We start from the raw sequence: 19210 nt of genomic DNA, 5'->3' as shown, positions 1-19210 counted from the left end.
ATCAAAAGGGGAAGTGGGATGATTGCAGCAACTAATGGCCTGAAAAATGGTGCCGTGAGTATATTTACATTATATCATATACAGGAATAAGTATAATTTATATGTGAATAGATTTATAACATACTTAATTATACACTCCATTATATCTGAAAACATAACATCAAGTTCCCCATTGCAAACTGGTCTGGTTGACATACTACACTACAAAGGCATTTAATCATGCAGCTCTCATCAATTTCAGTGAGAAGCACAGAACCCAACCAATCCTTGATAAACCTTTAAATTTTAAAAGTCTGCCTTATAAAATCCACAACTTGGCCACTTGGAAATCTAGATGATGACCAGGACAAGGATCCACAGAGCGCTATAAACCAACCAAAACAATGTGGCTGTTTTACGGAAAAGGAAACTACACTCTGCCATAGAATCAGAGCTTCTCTGTGACAAGGTAAAGAAAAGAGTCTTTGGTCAAACATTATTCTGGGTGAGTCTTGGTGTTTTGGGATCGTTTTAATATTTGAATTGATAGACTGAGTAAAGCAGACTATCTTCCCTAGTTTGGGCTGAATAGAACAAAAGACGGACCCTCTCCCCCAAATAAGGGGAATTCCTCCTGTCTGACTGGCTTGGACCTGGAACTTGGCTTTTCCTGCCTTCACACTTGAAATGAAACATCCGCTCTTCATGGATCTCAAGCCTGCAGGCTCCCAGAGGAAAACTACACCATCAGCTCTCCTAGGCCTTTGGACTTGGACTTGAAACTAACTTGTCGGCCCTCCTGGGTCTAAAGCTCGCCAACTGCAGACCTTGGGACCTCCCAGCCTCCATAATCACATAAGCCAATTCTTTATTAAAAATGTCACATATCACCCATATGTAGAATTTAAGAACAAAACAGATGAACACAGGGGAAGGGATGGAAAAATAAAATAAGATAAAAACAGAGAGGGAGGCAAACCATAAGAGACTCTTAATCATAGGGAACAAACAGGGTTGTTGGAGGGGAGGTGGGTGGGGGATGGGTAACTGGGTGGTGGGCATTAAGGAGGGCACTTGATGTAATGAGCAATGGGTGTTATATGCAACTGATGAATCACTAAATTCTACCCTTGAAACTAATAATACTACACTATATGTTAACTAAATTGAATTTAAATAAAAAATTTTTTTAAATGTCATATATATCACATATATACACACACAATCTTAATATATATAGACTTATAAGATGTATATATACATGCTTTTAACATATTTATTATATTAAATACAAACACAGAAACCCTACTGATTTTGTTTCTCTGAAGAACCCTGATTAATATAACATTGTAATGGAAAAAACTCTTCCCTATAGAGCCACCAAAGTAGTAAAGCTGGGGATATCTCATTCCTCACCAAGATAACAAAGATGAACAGGCCGCAGCAGCCATCAGATGGTGATACTATTAGAAAGTATGTGATATTTGAAAATAAAACATGACTGAAATATTTCTACTTCTTTAAGAGGCCTGGAATAAGGACCCCAAAATGCAAGCAATTGGAGGGGATAGAGTATTAGGGGAGAAAAGATCAGATCAAAGAGAGAAGACCTGCTCACAGATTAGTATAATTTTTTTCCCTGCAGAAATTACCATTCACACAAATTCAGGCACATGCGTGTGCTGCCCCTCCCTCCAAGGCTACAGCTGTGACCACACACAGTCTGCTGCTGAACCTCAAATCCTCACCAAATGTGCCAAATAACAGCCAATCAAGCTGTAAAGGATTTTGCTTCTTCCTTCTTATTGAGTTAAAAGCCAAGGTGTTCCTGAACGATCCTATGAATTTTAGGGCCTGTGTTCTCATCACAACGCCCACACATACTTAAAATCATCTTTGTATGGGCTTCACAGAGAGAGGAAACAGAAGGTGTCAAAGGAGAGATTTTAGAATTTCAAAAAACTTCCAGGATCACATTCTTTTCCAATATACAAGCTAAAGACATTTTGAGAAAGCTTAAAACTGGCTGGGTATATGGAGACTTGTGAAGTGAAAGGAAATTTAGGATTCATTAAAACACTAAAGTGGATAAAGACCTAACTGTTTGCTCAGAAGGGTCCCATCCCACCCCACAACACCCAGTAAAGACTCCTCGACTCTGCCAGCTCAGTGGTCATAGTCTGCACAAAAGAAGGCTAATCCTGAAGTGACCATGTACCTGGGCAGGGCGGAAAGCCAAGCCTTGGTTTCTTGCATCCTTCTGTGCCTTTCCTGCCCTTTGCACCTCCCTTCTCCTCCTTTCTCCTGAGGGGTTAAGAACAGAGGCTCTAGAGCCGGACTCTGGGTTTGAATACTCTTTCTGACACTGATTAGCTATGTGTGACCTTGGGTAAGTTATTTACCTCTTGATGCCTCAGTTTCCTCAGCCAAAATGTAAAAATAGTAGTGACTAGCCTGTGGGGTTGTGAGGATGAAATCAGTTCAAGCACAACAGGGTCTTGATGCAGTACTGGCCCGTGGTACGCGTCCGTGTCAGCCCTGACTGATCTTGTGGAGTCCAGTCTTCTGGACCCAACAGGTGGTAAGCTGATTTTGGTTCATTTATTGCATTTCTCACATGGTATAGAAAGCACCCATTTACCAGCCTTACCAGCCTGCCTCCCTCTAGACCGAGCAGGAATCCCACGTTCTCATTATCTTCCCCAGCACCTAGTGGTGGCACACAGCAGGCACTCAGTAACTGCGGAATGAGTGCTTCAGACACTAATTCTAACAAGGAGAGCGCGTCATCTAGGCTGCTGACTATGAATGGCAATGGCAATGCAGTAACATGAAGCTCCAGGTAGAATTCTGCAATGAAACACAATTCACCCTTTTGCTATATAATCAAGTCCTAGGATTTTTTATTTGTCTAAATTCATTTGCTTTAAAATCTTTCAAATAAGGTCACTTTGTTTACATCCTTGTCCCTCTTTTTTTTTTTTTTTAAAGATTTTATTTATTTATTTGACAGAGATAGAGACAGCCAGCGAGAGAGGGAACACAAGCAGGGGGAGTGGGAGAGGAAGAAGCAGGCCCATAGCACAGCAGCCTGATGTGGGGCTCGATCCCATAACGCCGGGATCACGCCCTGAGCCGAAGGCAGACGCTTAACCGCTGTGCCACCCAGGCGCCCCCATCCTTGTCCCTCTTAATGGCAAAGAGAAGTAAGCATAACAAAGCTGACTGATGTTACTTTTGCCCCAGGAGAACAAAATTCTAGAAATATTTATGAGCAATCTCCTACGGTTACATTTAATTATCAATTGCACATAACACATAATTATTAAAGAATCATTAAGAAATGTCCTTCCAAGTATAAACAAGAGCAAAGCATCAACAGACTCAGGATAAAGCAGAGGCTACAGCTACATTTTTGAGGCCTGGCTTCCCCGAAATGACATCTCCCTTACAAAAGGGATAAAAAGATGACCACTGGACTAACCCTGGTTTCAGGTATGTGTTTTGATCTTGGTTTCAAAATATCTTTTGAGGAAAGTGTTCTTTTTGTGAAACATCCTATTAAAAAGTAAGCCCGTGAGATGCATTCACTTGTTCCTCTGAGTAAGTCCCAAGGTGTTAACTGAAGGGACAGAGGAAGGAGTAGACAGACAGACACACATATGCACACACCTACTCCTCCTATATAGACCAGACAAGTTAAGAAGATCAGTAAAAGTCACAGCCTTTTTCCTATGTGACCTTTGTTATTCCCATAAGAAACATGCACAGATGTTTCTGTTGGATCACAGATGTCACTGTCGGGTCAGATTAGTAAAAGCCATATTTTCCAGTTAAGCGTAAGAAAAAAGAGGTAATAAAGGAATTCAAATATGCTCATGCTCTGTAACAGAAAAAAACAGGTGAATTTGCATTTTATGTTTCCTGGCCACATACACTTCTCATTTAATTAAAGGAATTTGGGAAGATGAGTCCAAGTTCACATGACCACTATTTAGTATGAAGAACACTAAGAACCTCCTAGAAAAAATACTTCTTTGCAGTGCCAAAAAGCACACCTGAATCAAATATTAAGTGAAATGAGTTACTCCAAAAGCCAAAAGCAAGACTGCTGAAAAGTTCGGCTGGTTTTGTTATACAAAAATAAACTGGGAAGCGGGCACCCCAGGAATTTACTCACCACTATATCCTCAGGGAATGTGTCTCTGCTGAAGGAGCCATCGTCAAACACGACCTCATAGAAGGTCTGCGATGTCACAGCAATCACCCTGCAGCTGTAATAGCGGGTGTTCCGATGCTTTGTGATGACTGTCTGCCCCACAGAGATACCCTTCTCGCCAGCCTTGGACTTCTAAAAGAAGAGGCACGGAAAAAGGAGAGAAAAGAAACAGGAGAAAGACAAAAGGTAGGGACAGAAAATAAAATACGTATTTATTTAGGAAAAAAAATTTACATGGTCATGACATATATTTTTAATTTTCAAACTTTTAATTGGAGGAAAATTTCAAACCTAAAGGTTACAAGTATATGAGTAGTACAAAGATACATATATACTCTTGACCCTTTACCTAGATTCATCTATTGTTATCTATCAATATTTTTAACGTTTTACCATTTTTCTTTTTTGCATATTCTGTCTCTATTTTATATATATATTTACATATAAAAATTTTGTGCATATATATACACACACATATATATATAAACAGTCCACCCAGAACCATTTAAGAATAAGCTACATACATCATGGGCTTTTACTCCTAAATATGTCAGTTGTGCATTTTCTAAAAACAGGGATTTCCCTTTATATAACCACAGCACAGCTACTCACTTTGGTAAACCTAACATAGATACGATACTGTAATCAATGATATATGTTCTAATTTTGTCGACTGAGCCAATAATGATCTTCATGGTTTCCCCAACTCTCCCCGCCTCGTCCCTACTCTCAAGTGCAACGTCCAGCCGAGTCAGGTGCCGCACTTTGTTGCCGCCTCTCTTTCGTCCCTTCTAATCTGGAACATTTCCACAGCCACTCTTCGTCTTGTGTGATCACGAGTGATGCTTCTGAAGAATACAATTCCCCCTCTCCCTCCTTTTTTAACAGAGCATTCGGCTGATGTTTCCTCACGATTAGATTCCTGGCCAGACCACCACACAGATAATGTCCTATTCTTCTCAGAGTATCACATCTGGAGGCACATGATGTCTGTCTGCCTCTCAATGGTGATGTTAATTTTGATCCTAAACAAACTGTAGTCCAATATCTCCATATTATAATCACCACTTTTTCCCCTTACAACTAATAAGCACCTGTGGGAGGAACTCTAATACCAGGCAAACATCCTGTTCCTATACATATCTGCTTAGGTGTAGCAGCCATTGACGCGTCGTGCCTGATCCAATCTTTATGATGGTGGCGATGGTGCCGATATGCCGAATTCTGCTGCTCTGGCCCTCCCTCCTCATTTACTAGCTGGCACTTGGCACCTGTTAAGCAGGAGTCGCCTACTCTCCCCACATTCTGCTCTTTTGTGGGAGGGGAGAAGACAAGGTAGAAGCTTGCAGAAGTGGCCTGGAGCCCACAGGTCAGGCTATGGGGGGGGTGGGGAAGGGAGGAGGGCAGTTCCTTGCCATCCTAAGGAGTCAGGACATTATCCTGTGGGCCAAAGGAAGGCGCTGAGAGGTTTAAGTGTAGAAGAAAAATGATCCAGGTTTATATGGCTATAGGTGGAGAAGGTGAGTGGGGAGCTTATTATAACGGTCCAGGTAGGAGATGAGAGCCTGGAGTAAGGAACTAAGAACACATGCTCATGATTTGGATGGAGGGGCGACTCCCTCCCAACAAGCAAGTTCCTACAGTCTCCTAGTTGTATTTGTGAGCTCTGCCATCTAGTTTCTCACATGCCTAACAAAACAAAAGGGTATTTTCTTCCTTGATATCATTCCCCAGTGATTGCTGGGTTGGTTGGGGAATTTTTCTTTGCCTTTAGGTGTAGTTAGGTGTATAAACATCTTGATAAAAGACAATAGTAAGAAGACTGTAGTGATTTAAGTGCACTATGCTTAAGTAGAAATCATTTGTTTTGTTTTTCAGTTGTTTTTGTTTGTTTGTTTGTTGTAATCTCTACACCCAACATGGGCCTTGAACTCATGACCCAAAGATCAAGAGTGGTGTACTCTTTCAACTAAGCCATGCAGGCACCCGTGAAGTAGAAATCATTAATAGCTAGGCCACAGTATGTCATATGTGCTGAAATAATTACCTAGTTTCCTGTTTCATATCTCCACCCAACCCCTTTAAATATATCTAACCTTTCAAAGTAAGAGAACAACTCAAATGTAATAATGAATGTAAGTAAAAGCACAGTCTGCAGTGATGTAATTCCAAAATTGCTCCTATGACTGCTCCTTAAGACTGTACAGGTTACAGCTCACTGTAGGAAGCATAATTTACAAACTATGTGACCAAACACAGTGGCCCTGAATGACAATGGCAGCACTTTCTGCAGATGTTGGCCCTCTGTTAAACTGACTTAAAAACACTCATAGTCAGGATTGCAGGCGCTGTATTTTACTATGGTATTAGTTCCCTTGAGCATATTTTATTAAAATTGGAATTAACCCTGTTAGGAAACAATGGTTTGGATTGGAATTCTAAGCTCTGCTACTTACTAGCTGTGTGATCTTGTGATCTTGAACCTTTATCAGCCTCAGTTTGTTCATCTGTAGAAGGGATAATACTTACATTAAAGGTTTGCTATAAAAACAGGATAAAGTACATCAACTATGTAGACTCATGGGCAACTGGTTCTTAGCAACTGTTAACTGGTTTCATTTTTGTAAGTGGAGAACTTACCTAGGACCCTAGCCCCAGGTTGATATTAGCCACTCTCCTCTGTCCCGCAGTAATCGGCAGGTATGACTGCAGCACCCTGATTTCGCATGACAAAGCTGAATCCAGCCCCAAACTACCACTGTCTTGCTGTTTACTTCATCCACTTCTGATTCTAACTCTTGTCAAACGTGGGCACAAAGCTTTGGTCCTCAGGAGAGAAGGCACAAAGAGGAGGCCTCCTCCCCTACCCCCAACGCTCCCAAAGCCTTTGTTTGCAACTTCCTTAAAGTCCTGCCCAAATGACCCTTTCATTGACTAGTCCTTCTACAACAGGGCAAAATCCATGCATCGGTGCCAGGCCTACATGTCTTTGTTCTCACAGTACCCACCACAGCATGTAAACACTTGCTGCTAGATGAAAAATGAATAAATGAATGAAAGAATAAATAATTTTTAAAAATGAATGAACAAACTGTGAGGATGGGTACAGACACATTTTTAAAATGGGAGAGGACTAATTCTAATCATTCATGGTCCAGAAAAGGGAAAAGAAAAACAAAGGGGAGTTGTAGGAAGATGTTCCTCTTTCTTGGGGTAGGTAGGCATGTATGTGGGTAGGCATGTATGTGGGTAGGGGGAGGGAATAAAGAAGATTTATGGTGAAATTCACAGGGTCCAGAAAGTGGAAGTGGTCAGTCAGGGGAAGAGAAATGCGATACAGATTTGATAGAGAAAAGGTCGACTCTAGACTACAACCACATTTTTCCTACTTAGGACCTGAAATTTATGCAAACTAGCTGGTTGGAAAGATGGTCAGCACACAAATTAAATACCTTCATCTAAATAAAAACTTCCATGAGCTTCAGGCATGACCATTTCATAGGGAGTACTAAGGAAAACAGATTTTTTCCATAATGCGATTTTGACAGAATTTCTGATTTATTTTTGCAGAGAAATTCATTGACAAGCATACCCCATAACTGGTTATATATTCTCAAAATATTTCCTGTCAGAAAAGCCTAGGAATCTATTGATGTTAACATTGTCATTTCTGATCAAAGAAGACAGACATTATGCAAGAGTTTCCATCAGATTACAGAAATGGCTATGGTATTTTGAAGATTAGTACACAGGCTAAGGCTGTGAAAGTTAAATTCCCTTCAACATGCACTAAGCAGAAATGAACAGTGGTTTAAAGGGGGGGGGGGGGAAGCACAACTTCGTTTAAAGAAAGCTAGAACCAGTTTGAAATGCTGGCAATGGGGGGAAGATGTTAAGTAGGAAAATGTTACAGACATTTCACAAAAGCATCAGAGAGTTCTTGGGGCACAATTACGCATGTAGAGTTATTAACACACATCCATATACCTGAGTTAATTAAATTCTCCTAATAACGCTGTGATGTAGTTGTTATTTTCATTAAATAGATGAAGTGGCTGAGGTACACAGTCAAGGACCTTTTCCAAGATCTCAGAGATGGTGAGAAGCTAACACGGGGCCCAGAGGCAGGCACTCTCCTACCTCAAGTGCCTTGGTATCATCAACCAGGAGAATAAACTTTGACAGAAATCAGCGGAGAAATAAAACCTACCAGGAAGTGGACCTAATGAAATTTAAGCAGTTGCCTGAAGAAGTTACATTTTCTTTTTCTTTCTTTTTTTTTTTTTTTAAAGATTTTATTTATTTATTTGACAGAGATAGAGACAGCCAGCGAGAGAGGGAACACAAGCAGGGGGAGTGGGAGAGGAAGAAGCAGGCTCATAGCAGAGGAGCCTGATGTGGGGCTCGATCCCAGAACGCCGGGATCATGCCCTGAGCCGAAGGCAGACGCTTAACCGCTGTGCCACCCAGGTGCCCCCATTTCTTTTCTGATTTATTGAGTACCTCCCCTGTTCTATATACCTGATATATTTCTCAGGTAAGGAATCATTTAATCTCCTCAGTATACTCAGAGTTCAATTAGCAACTTGGATTTGGAGCCTATCTGGAGATTTTTCATCTCCAGATAGGCTTCAAAATGTATAATGCATATTGCACATGCAGTCCATTTTTCTGTATGTACATGTGACACACATACACACACTGTGGTAAATTGCAAAAATACCCATAAATCTTCACTTCTTCTTGTTTTCACATCCTTTGCAATACAACCTTGCAGCTCTTTCTATCAAGGGCCGGACCCTATTTCCTCACCCTTCAAATCTGGATTCACCTTGTGGCTTGGCCTACCTAGGCAAAAAAAATTCAATAGAAGTATGCCAATCCAATGTCTTTGCTCAAGAGGCCTTGCACACTTCTGCTATTTATTTCTAGGGGCCCTAGACACTGTTAGGTGAAGAAGCTCAAGGTTATCCTACTGGCAGATGAGAGATCACATGGACAGAACTGGGGCCCTAGACATGAACCCAGCCAGGAAAAGGTAAGCTATTCTGCAGCGGACCACAGATGAATGAGGCAGTCAGCCTGGAACAGAAGAACCACCCAGCTGAACCCAGCCTAAAATCCATGACCTACAGAATCACCAGCTAAAGAGCTGTCACTGTTTTAAGCCACTACAGTTTGTGATGGTTTGTCACAAACACAACTAAGAAAAAAGAACACTAAGAAAAAATACACTAAACTGCTAACGTATATAAGTCCAGACAATGGGATTTTGCTTATTTGCTTCTTTATGTACTTTTCTGTACTTATTATGTATTTATTTAATCATTATTGAAAACACTAAATGTGATAAAATATAAGAGTCTTTGCAAGTTTCTAAATTCTTTTAGTAACAGGTCTACTTAACCAATATGTTCAAAAAAAGCTGAAGCCAAATTATTTAGTAAGAAAAGATAACATTCATCATTTATCTTTCAGTTAAATAAATAAGATAAAAGAAGGACCTAAAATGTACATTTTGTAAAGTGGAAGGATACACAAATTTAGTTATAAAATTTCATCTGACTTAACTTATATTTCTTATTTAGGCCAAATGTGATATAACAAAAAAGGCAACTCTGTTTTGTTCTTAATAATCACTACTGATTCCTAAAACATGTTGTTTCAGTAAAATGAACAGACTTTGTTCTCAGGTTTGGGGTTCTATTTAAAAAAACAAGAACAACAACAAAATAAAAAACAAAAACAAAACCCCTTAACAAATCTTTCTGGGACCCATTGCTATACCTGTCCTTCCCATCATACTAAGCCACCTATAAGGGGCAGCACAAATAATAGGATCCAATTGTTTAAATGTAGAAGAGTTTTCTCCCCCACTATGTTGCTTTCAGGTGTGGGCTTAGAAAGGAAACTGGCTTTTATTACATAGCTCTCTAACTTTCCCAAGACTCTACTGATGTTGAAATAAATGGCCACACTTGGGGGGGGGGGGAGATAGCTAACCATCAATGATCGCAAGCTGAATATGGAGAAAAAGATGTTTGTAATACCTGGATTGGCTCATCAAAGCCATGCCAACATCCAATAGGCTAACTCCAAAAAATTTAAAGCCAGTGTTGACAAAACAGGTTGAAAGAAATCACCATTACCAGACAAATATACTGAGGCTATAAATTCTAAGCCAAAGAGCCAAAAACCAGCTAGCAAGTGATGCAAAGGGGGAAAGCAATGCAAGGATGGACACAGAGGGAAAAAAGTGGCACTTAAATAAGCAATTACTGAGTGCTCGTTACAAGTAAGGCACCTTGCTAGGTGCTGAAGATTAAAATAAAAGAATGAGAGAGTGCCTTCTCTCAAATACCTCACAGGCTGGTAGGAAAGAGCTGACCAAAATGCAAAGCATTAAGAATGAACAGATGAGGGCAGGAAGGGACCCTTCACAGGCTTCACTTCAGGGAACATCTGAACCCGATCGGAGGGAGCCAGGATGCACTCTTGTACACACGTCAGGGAGGCAGTTTGAGAGTGGAGTGCTTGGTGCCATGAATCTCTACCCTTGGCTCCCATGTGAGCCTGTAGGCACCTATGCAGAACAGTGTTTTTAAATGCATAAAACAAAACAACAAATGATTACAAGAAACTAATTGAAATAATACTGAAAAACAAATTTCTGGTGTAATATCTTTGCTTCCTTAATAATGTATTAAGTGCTAATATCTAGTGGCAGGTCTAATAATTATTAATATCCTAATTTCAAAGTTGTGAAGAACATAAGCAGTATTTTGAGATCTCTGTTACAATGGTAATGTGATTTCTATTGTGGAAGGAGTCACAGAAACTGTTAATGCCACCACTGCCTCAAAACTGATAGAATTGTTAAATTCTATCTAGAGTTAGTGGAAAACAACTTCGAATCTTTCCTCATCCTCTAACAGACAAATTTCTCTTGATATTAAAGTATAAAAAAGATCTTATTACCTGGCATATTTAAAGGCACAGCAGTCAACCTTCTAACAAACTTATAAAAAATTACAACATTATTTATATAATGGTGCTTGTATATACTGAAGATAAAAGGACACAGAGAAATGAAACTCAGTGAAGGCATCCCTGTGAAAGGCAAAGTTATGGAGGCATGATGGGTAATTCCGGGGTGACCTAAAGTGACACAAGAACCTAACTTGAGTACTGAGATTGGAATGTGCACTGTATCCTCCAATATCACTTTTCCCCATTGGATTTTTGAGAACAGAGAGCAGTTAGTTCACATAAGACCCCTGAAACAAAGGCTCAGGGAGGAGTCCCGTGTGGCAGAAGGAAAGAAGATTCCTATACTTTGGCAAAATGGCTCTTCTCTGATCAGACCCAGCAAAGGCTCAGCTGCGTTTACACCTTGAAGAAGGGTCACCACCATCTGACGAGATGAGTCACGGGCAGAAATGTCATCTTGGGAAAACCCCTAACTAGGTTCTCCATCTATAAAATAATGTTTTAAAAAAGGGCGTAAATCTGAATATAATAGTGTATGCAGAGACAGAAAGGCTGGAGAGTTGAAGAAATGAAGTAACTTATCCAATGAACAGGCCAAAAAGGACATTCCCATTTCTCCCCAGTAACCCCCTCACTTTCTCAACTTTATTATTTCTGCCTAATTCCTATGATTTAATAACCCATGAGATATTATTGTATTTTTTCAAGATACTATTTTGTAAAAATCCCCAGAGGGATCTGAGTAAATAAATTAATACATGCTATTCTTTTACCGAACTCATGCAGAAGTCACTCATATAAATTTGCCTTGTAATAATGAAAGCTTCCTTTGTAAAATTACAAGAGCTAGGTAAAAATCTTATATCCAGAAAAACCCAATTCTCTCGGGCTTCATGAAGAAATAATTGCTCTAATGGCAGAAATGCACATGCAGACTCATAAAAATGTCACAAGTATTTAATTTTCTAAATGTCTCTTTGTTCACATGTACTTTTATTTCTTGCAGGTTTTAAAGTACAAACATATAACATAGTGGGAAGTGGTGGTAAGCAGTTTCCCAGCAGATTTAAGGTCTTATTCACTTTAATGTCTGTAGAAGATACCGAGAAAAAACTAATTCTTTTCCATCTGAGTCATTAGCTCACCTCAGAGGTCTTGTTTGGTAGGTAAGTGAAGAGGACTGGGACAGGAGAACCATCTTTAGATGCTCACTCTTAATGTAGGAAACTTTCAACAGGTCAGCACCACCTGCTTTCTATTCTGAATAGTAAACAACTTACTTCAAAAACAGCAGAGAGGGAAGTTCACATCAGTTGGACTGGTGGAGCTGGAGGAGTGTGGAAGCCTCCCACTGCTAAGATGGAACTTGACGTGAGCTCCTCCTAAGTCACGTCCAACCTCATTAGTTGCTAATGAACACGGGAGTCCCTGGATGCCTGCCGGCAGAAGCTCTGCCTTGGGCTTTTACACTTCAGGGGCTCTTCAGGCTTCTTGGGTTGCAATAGTAAAATCTGGAGAGAACTACAGGTTCAACCAAACCTCAATCATTCACAGCAGGCTGTGTGTGTGTGTGTGTGTGTGTGTGTGTGTGTAGAAATTAACAAGCTGATTCTAAAATTTACATGAAAAGGCAAAGAGCCTAAAATACTCAAAGTAATCTTGGGGAAAAAAACACAATGTCGGAGGAATTATAACTTGGGGGGAAGGAGAAGGAAAAGCATTGGCTCAATTATAAGGTAATACAACTTTTAAAAATTATCTCAGACGGGGCATTTTCAAGAGAGAAGCAAACAAGTCTCACTAAATGGTATTTTTCCCCAAAGGACTTTTGAATCTCAGTTACAGTTGGGGAATGGGTTAAAAATAGCTAAAATAGATGCAAAAAAAAATGTTCTTATCAAGGAAATCCAAAGTAAATCAGACTAATTAAATGGTTTTATAGTTTTTCTGTGCCACCAAGAAGGAAACCCAGGTAAATAATGATACCATGTAAGCTAATCCAAGTCATAGTCTCAAGTTGGAAAAGTGACTACCAAAACAGCAATCCAAATGAAATGTCACATGTGCTCTGACTCTGATGATCCTGGAAGCGCTGTATCTTTTAAGGATTGGTGAACTGCTCTGAAATGCCATTTCATCATCTGTAAAATGTATACAATCATAATACCAGGGAGGTAGACCAAATGAGATAATGTAGTCATGTATGAAAGAACACAGTAAACTATAAAAGGCACTATACAAATATTAGCTATTATATTACTTTTATTCACCTTATCTATATTGATACACTGCTCCCGACGAAGGAGGGTTGTCCCCTTGAACAGAAGAGAAAATTACAGTGGCATAGGCAATTGTGATTCTATAAAGATACAGTAGTTACATGAGCATGAGCTGTGGGGAGAAAGGAGGAGAGAGGAGAGAGAGAAAGAAAAAGAGAAAGGGGGAAGAGGAAAGGGAGAGAAAGACACAGGAAGTGCAGGAGAGGGAGAGGGAGAGAGAGAGAGAGATCAATCTAAAGTGAAGCTTCTTAGCTTTCTTTTGAAATTTCAGGAGAAATAGCCATAGGAACAGTGAAAGAAAAGCCAGCCAAAAGCTCTCTACTGCCCATCACAATAGCAGAAATGGAGAATCTGCCTAGCGACCTCACCAATGTTCATCAAAGAGTGCCCAACACCGTGCTTGAAAAAGAGATGTGTGGGGTTCCTGTGGAGGCAGGAAGGGATGGGGAAAACTGAGAGGTCCTGCAGCAGGAAGCTTTTCTTTCCGGTTTCATTACTGTAGTCCCCATGCTTTCTCAAATGGCACCTAAAGTTAATCTTTACGGTCCCCACAGCCTTGGCAAAAGTTACTTCTCAGTATCTTTATTCCAAACACATGACAGAGATACATAATAACAGAGTCGAAGGTACAATTAGAAAATATTGAATATAAGGGTTTGGAAATTTTGTATTTTCTTCTAATTCCTGAGAAATGTATGAGGAAAGGGAGAGACAAATTTAACCAAAAGACCTATCTAGTACTCAAGGAGGGACAAACAAAATGGAAAGTAACTGATTACAGTATCTAATGCCCACAAAAAAAGAGCATTTCACTTCTTCCTGCCTCCTGCCCCAATCAAAGGCTTCTGAATGCCAGTTCATGTCAGTAATGGCTCAAAGAAAAATTAAAATAATGCTTTACTTAAAAATGTAGAAACAGTAATTTCTTACATTTCTTCAGATACTGCCCTCTATAATTTCACGGACCCATACCATGTGTAGTAAGAGAGGATCCATGGTATCTCACAAAGAAAACAAGCCAATTTCAGATAAAGAATGGTCAAGAGGGGCGCCTGGGTGGCACAGTGACTCGAGCATCTGACTCTTGGTTTCAGCTCAGGTCATGATCTCGGGGTCATGAGATCAAGGCCCACTTGGGGCTCTGTGCTCAGTGTGGAGTATGCTTGGGACTCTCTCTCCCTCTCCCCCATCCCGTCCCTGTGCTTGCTCACAAACACTCTCCCTCTCTCAAAGAAATAAGTAAATCCTGGGAAAAAGAAAGAGAGAATGGTTAAGAAACTACCCAATTTTGCCTGGAAAAAAAAGAAGTGCTGATTTGCAGGTGTGAAATTGTTAGACCCCAAGATGGCTACCAACATCCTGTGGAAAAGAAGGACAAAGAAGATGGATGTCCCCAGACTTACTGGCTTCCTGCCAAGAGACCTCACAAGGGCTTTTTAGTTAATCCAGAGTTTTATACATCATGTTTGTGGAAAGTGGACATTTAATCATTTAATGTTGACCTGGAGAGTAATTTTTTAGATAGAAATGTTGGAACTTATTTAATTGCCATTTTTATTGTTTGCAGTTAATAGTCTTAAAAAGTTACACTTTCATTACATTTTGTCAGTATCCCTGGATCTCGTTATGACTATAGCATCTAATTACTGTTTTCTACATGAAGGAATTGAGAAACGCTGCCTCTTATGCTGTACAAGATGCTGGAATGTCAAACACCCTTTCCTGTTGTCTGTCTGTTGACACATTCCATTTGTATTTCTCCACCATATCCATGGTGCTTCACTCTAATGCCAATGTTAAAATATGGTATTAGTGCCACTACTTAATTTTCTTAACAAGCTATCAGACAATAATGCATGCCTCAATTATTTTCTTTTTTAAAAAAAGACTATATAAATTGCTGAAAAGCTTAAAATTTTCTGGGTACTGAGACACATTAATTCTGTGAAAAAGCGAGCAAGCATTTTACATGGAAACACATCTTACCTATACTAAAAACTGAAACCAGGTAAGTGGTCCTTGGAGAGAAAGACTTGATTTCCTCAGTATGTGTGGTCCTTGAAGTTGGCAAGTATCAACTGTGCCATGTAAACATTCCTTCATGCAGTACAAGTCTAGGTCTGCTGACTGGCTCCCAGGTTCCATGCATGCTGTGTGATGGGAATAACAGAGCCAAGGAGGAAACACAACACTGACAAGTTTCTCCTGGGGATTCTGATGAGTCTGCTTTTGTGATAAAAAACAAACACCTGCACCAAGATGCAGATCTTTCTTGATTTTTTAAAAATAAAATCAGGATTCATTTGCAGTTTTATAAGGCCAGAATAAAAAGTTCAGCAATATATTCTTTTCTCTGAAGCCACACATTATTACACATTTTGAGAGAGACGAATATAACCAAGGCTGTCAGACAAGAGACCGCCTAATAATCAAGGCTCTGCAGAGGGTAACTATTAACACTCATGTTAAAAACACGTAAGGTCTCAGCTCCCCACATGGCTTCAGAGTTATTTCAGGGCCTCCTCAGGCCCTCAGGAGTAAGTACTGCCTATTTGCAAAATAAATAAGGTGTCCCACAAAATATATGTTCTAACATTTTCCCAGTGCATTTGGATATTTGAGAGAATGTTCTTTTACCCAACCAGATTAAAGGATCAGAAATAAAAGTATGGAGAAAGGCCACTCTAAGGGAAGATATATTTTTCTGAACCCCCTAGGACCTGACTCTACTTTCTACCCCTAAATGAGGATGTGGTCTTGCTGAGCCTGTATCTGATTCAAGAGCTGATTGCTTACAAGAATTTCCTTAAATGGAAAGGCCCAGACCCTCGAAAGTAAATTTTTCTAGAATGGACATGTAAACCCTTAATACAGAACAACTGTATGGTCACAAAATGTGACTTTGATTCAGATCCAGCAGCAGCCAACTCCATGCAGACGCTGCCCCAAGTCTGCAGCCCCCGCAGGGAACAATGGATAGGAGAAGCACCAGCCCCAGGCATTCAGCCTCTGCTCTGCCTGCATGGTCTCGCCATTCTGATCAGTTTCTGTATCCTTGGCTGATTAAAACTGGAATTGGCAATGGAGGCATCCGTTCTCTCTTCCCACAGACTCAAAACCCCTTGAAGCCCTTCAATTAGTGTCAGAATGGATCTAAACCCCTGCAGATGATGCCTGAACTGGGACTGGTGCAAAGACCCTTCCCAAGTGTCCAGACTTGGAAAAAGATCTGGAAAAGGGGGAAGGACACAAGAGTAAGCTGAAGACTAAGCTGAAGATGGCTCAAGTCAAGGCAGAAGAGCCTCTGGCCCAGAGTCTGTGAAGTCACTGTGGGGAACTTCTGGGGAGAGTATCAGTGGAACCTCTCCTCTATGCTCCACAGCCAGGACCAGTGACTAAATAGTAGGACCAACCTACCTTCTACTGTGGGTCCACTCAAGCCCTTTTTCTCCTGACAAAAAACATGGGGAAGAGAAGCTCTACGCTCACTGATCCCCACCCTTCCCATGGAAATGGCTACAGAAGTAGAAGGAGAAAACTAAATGTGGGGTATTAAGTAGAGGACAGAAAAGTCTGAAATAGGATACACTTGTTTTCTTTATAGAATTAAGAAAAATGATGTCTTTAATGGTTTTACCTGATAAAGTGAACAAGAGGAAGATTCCTTCCAAATGTAAATATTCTAAAATGTCTGTGCTAAATATTTCTCCTCCCAGGCAAGCCTGGTGTTAACTTTCTATCACCTGGGATACATGGACTGAGATCTCAACTGAAGATTTCTATTGATGAAAGGATAAGGGACTTATTTTATTTACTGTATGTTTGATTGAGGAAGACTGATCAGACTCAGGCCTGAATCACTGTAGTATTTTTTTTTTTTTTAATCCTTGTTAAGAACTTTTTACTCCAGACCTTTTCCTGGGTTAGAATTCTGTTTTCCAATATCAGTGCAAAGTCAGCAGGGCATTTGGGAAATAACTTATGTAGAATAAAAAGCCATATACGAACACCAGATAATTGTGCACAAATCTGAGAAGACTATGTGGTTATAGCAAATGTAACTGAACAGAGTGGGAGTTGGCAATATCTAAATTGTTATAAGAAAAACAGCATCCACCAGAACAATTCTACTGCCAAAGAAACACAAAGAACACCCAGATCTGGGAGACAGGAAGAGATCGTTCAGGTCATTGCTAGATGAGTGTTAGCTAAATTCTGGTTCTCTTCCTTAAAAGACTGGGAGAGAAAATAAAAGTGGACAGAGCTGAGCCACAGAATTGAGCTCTAGAAGAAAGGAGGGAAAATAAAAAGGAAAAAGAAAGGACGGATTCAATCCATTGCTGAGTTTCATTTGTCAGCCCTGTGGGAGCCAAGGCAAGCTTGCTGGCGTTAGAGGCCACACACAGAGCAAACGAAACACATAGTTGTAACCTCCTCTGTGGATTCTACCGGACTGCCTTTAATAGAGTTAGTAGCTTCCTTCCTTGGGTTCCCAGAACATTTTATCCTTCTTTTCATATAGCCTATCTTATTATGGTATTAAAGCACAGTAGCTAAGAGCCCGGGCACTGAATCAGGTTGCCTGGTTTTGACCATTCTTCTCCTTACTACCTATATAATATATATCAAATTATAACTTAAATACCCTTTGCTTCAGTTTCCTCATCTGTAAAAAGGGGTTAATAATAGTTCCTACCACAAATGGTACTTTGAAGATTAAATGACGTAATACATGTAAAGCCTCATGTTACATGTTGCATAAACGTTTATCACCATTTCTTCAAAAAAGTACATCTGCTTACAACAGGTGTGTGAATGAGGGCATGTCAGGAAGAATGTTTAAAGTTGGGCTGAGAACTTAAAAAAAAATTATGTTTTTACTTCCAGGATGCTCCCTGGCTCTCTGTATATTGAATTGAACAGTTTCAAAGCAATCTAACTGAAGTTCTCCATAACTAACCTTTGTGCCTAGATTATTTTTTATGAGCTGGCTACATCCGTGCTAAGATAAGAAAGGAGAGGCGGGCTAGCCTGATGATGGGTATCAAGGAGGGCATGTATTGCACGGCGCACTGGGTCGCAAACAATCATGGAACACTACATCAAAAGCTAATGATGTACTGTATGGTGACTAACATATCATAATAATAAAAAAAATAAAAGAAAGGAGAGGTGGGCAGCATACAAGGCCAATCTGTTATCAAACAGTTTATTTCCAATGCCAAAAGTCTTTAAAAATTGGTTTTATTTTCCTCGGTTTCGGTTCATTCAAAAATCTTGGAATGGGGTCACAGTTTATGAGGTTTCTACCCTAATTGTATCCTTTCTTCAAAAAAGTTTAAACCGTTTTCAAGTTTGGGGAACTATCCTGAACTGATAATGAAAGGAAGCTGAGAATCAGAAGGTTGCCATCTGGAGAGTAACAGGCTGCAATCAGGAGCTCTGGCGTTGGACAAGTGGGTGGTGAGAAGGTGACGGGCCCTACCACACAGCCCATGAGAAATTAAAAGAATTTTAGACAAAATATCAAAATTTTGTATTTTTCTGAAAATCCTAAAAATGATGGTATCAATGGTGTTATAATACTCAGTGCCCTACATTTTCATTGTTTTACTGTTCCTTAAAGGAAGATACGAATTGATTTTTGTTTCTTTTTAGAAAAGAGGTGCTTAGCTGATGCTTGAAAGTGGGATGTTCTAGACCTACAGACACTGAAGCCGATTCTATGACTCTTGATCCAGTG

At 40.0% G+C, this 19210-nt stretch overlaps 1 protein-coding gene across 10 annotated transcripts in view; it reads right to left on the bottom strand.

Moving 5' to 3' along the window:
- Positions 1–19210, bottom strand: part of KDM4C (lysine demethylase 4C) — a 419337-nt gene that overhangs the window by 34387 nt on the left and 365740 nt on the right. For 7 of the 10 annotated variants that reach the window (XM_048223474.2, XM_048223476.2, XM_048223471.2 and 4 more), the window contains 2 exons: positions 6655–6705; positions 4160–4330 (listed from right to left, as the gene is read on the bottom strand). In XM_048223474.2, the coding sequence (XP_048079431.2) occupies positions 4160–4330; positions 6655–6705 (222 nt within the window). The remainder of the gene's footprint in view (positions 1–4159; positions 4331–6654; positions 6706–19210) is intronic. The other 3 variants (XM_048223479.2, XM_048223473.2, XM_048223477.2) reach the window with 1 other exon arrangement.

The sequence above is a fragment of the Ursus arctos genome, unplaced genomic scaffold (assembly GCF_023065955.2).
Source record: "Ursus arctos isolate Adak ecotype North America unplaced genomic scaffold, UrsArc2.0 scaffold_18, whole genome shotgun sequence".
NCBI lineage: Eukaryota > Metazoa > Chordata > Mammalia > Carnivora > Ursidae > Ursus > Ursus arctos.
This window is presented reverse-complemented; position numbering and strand designations above follow the sequence as displayed.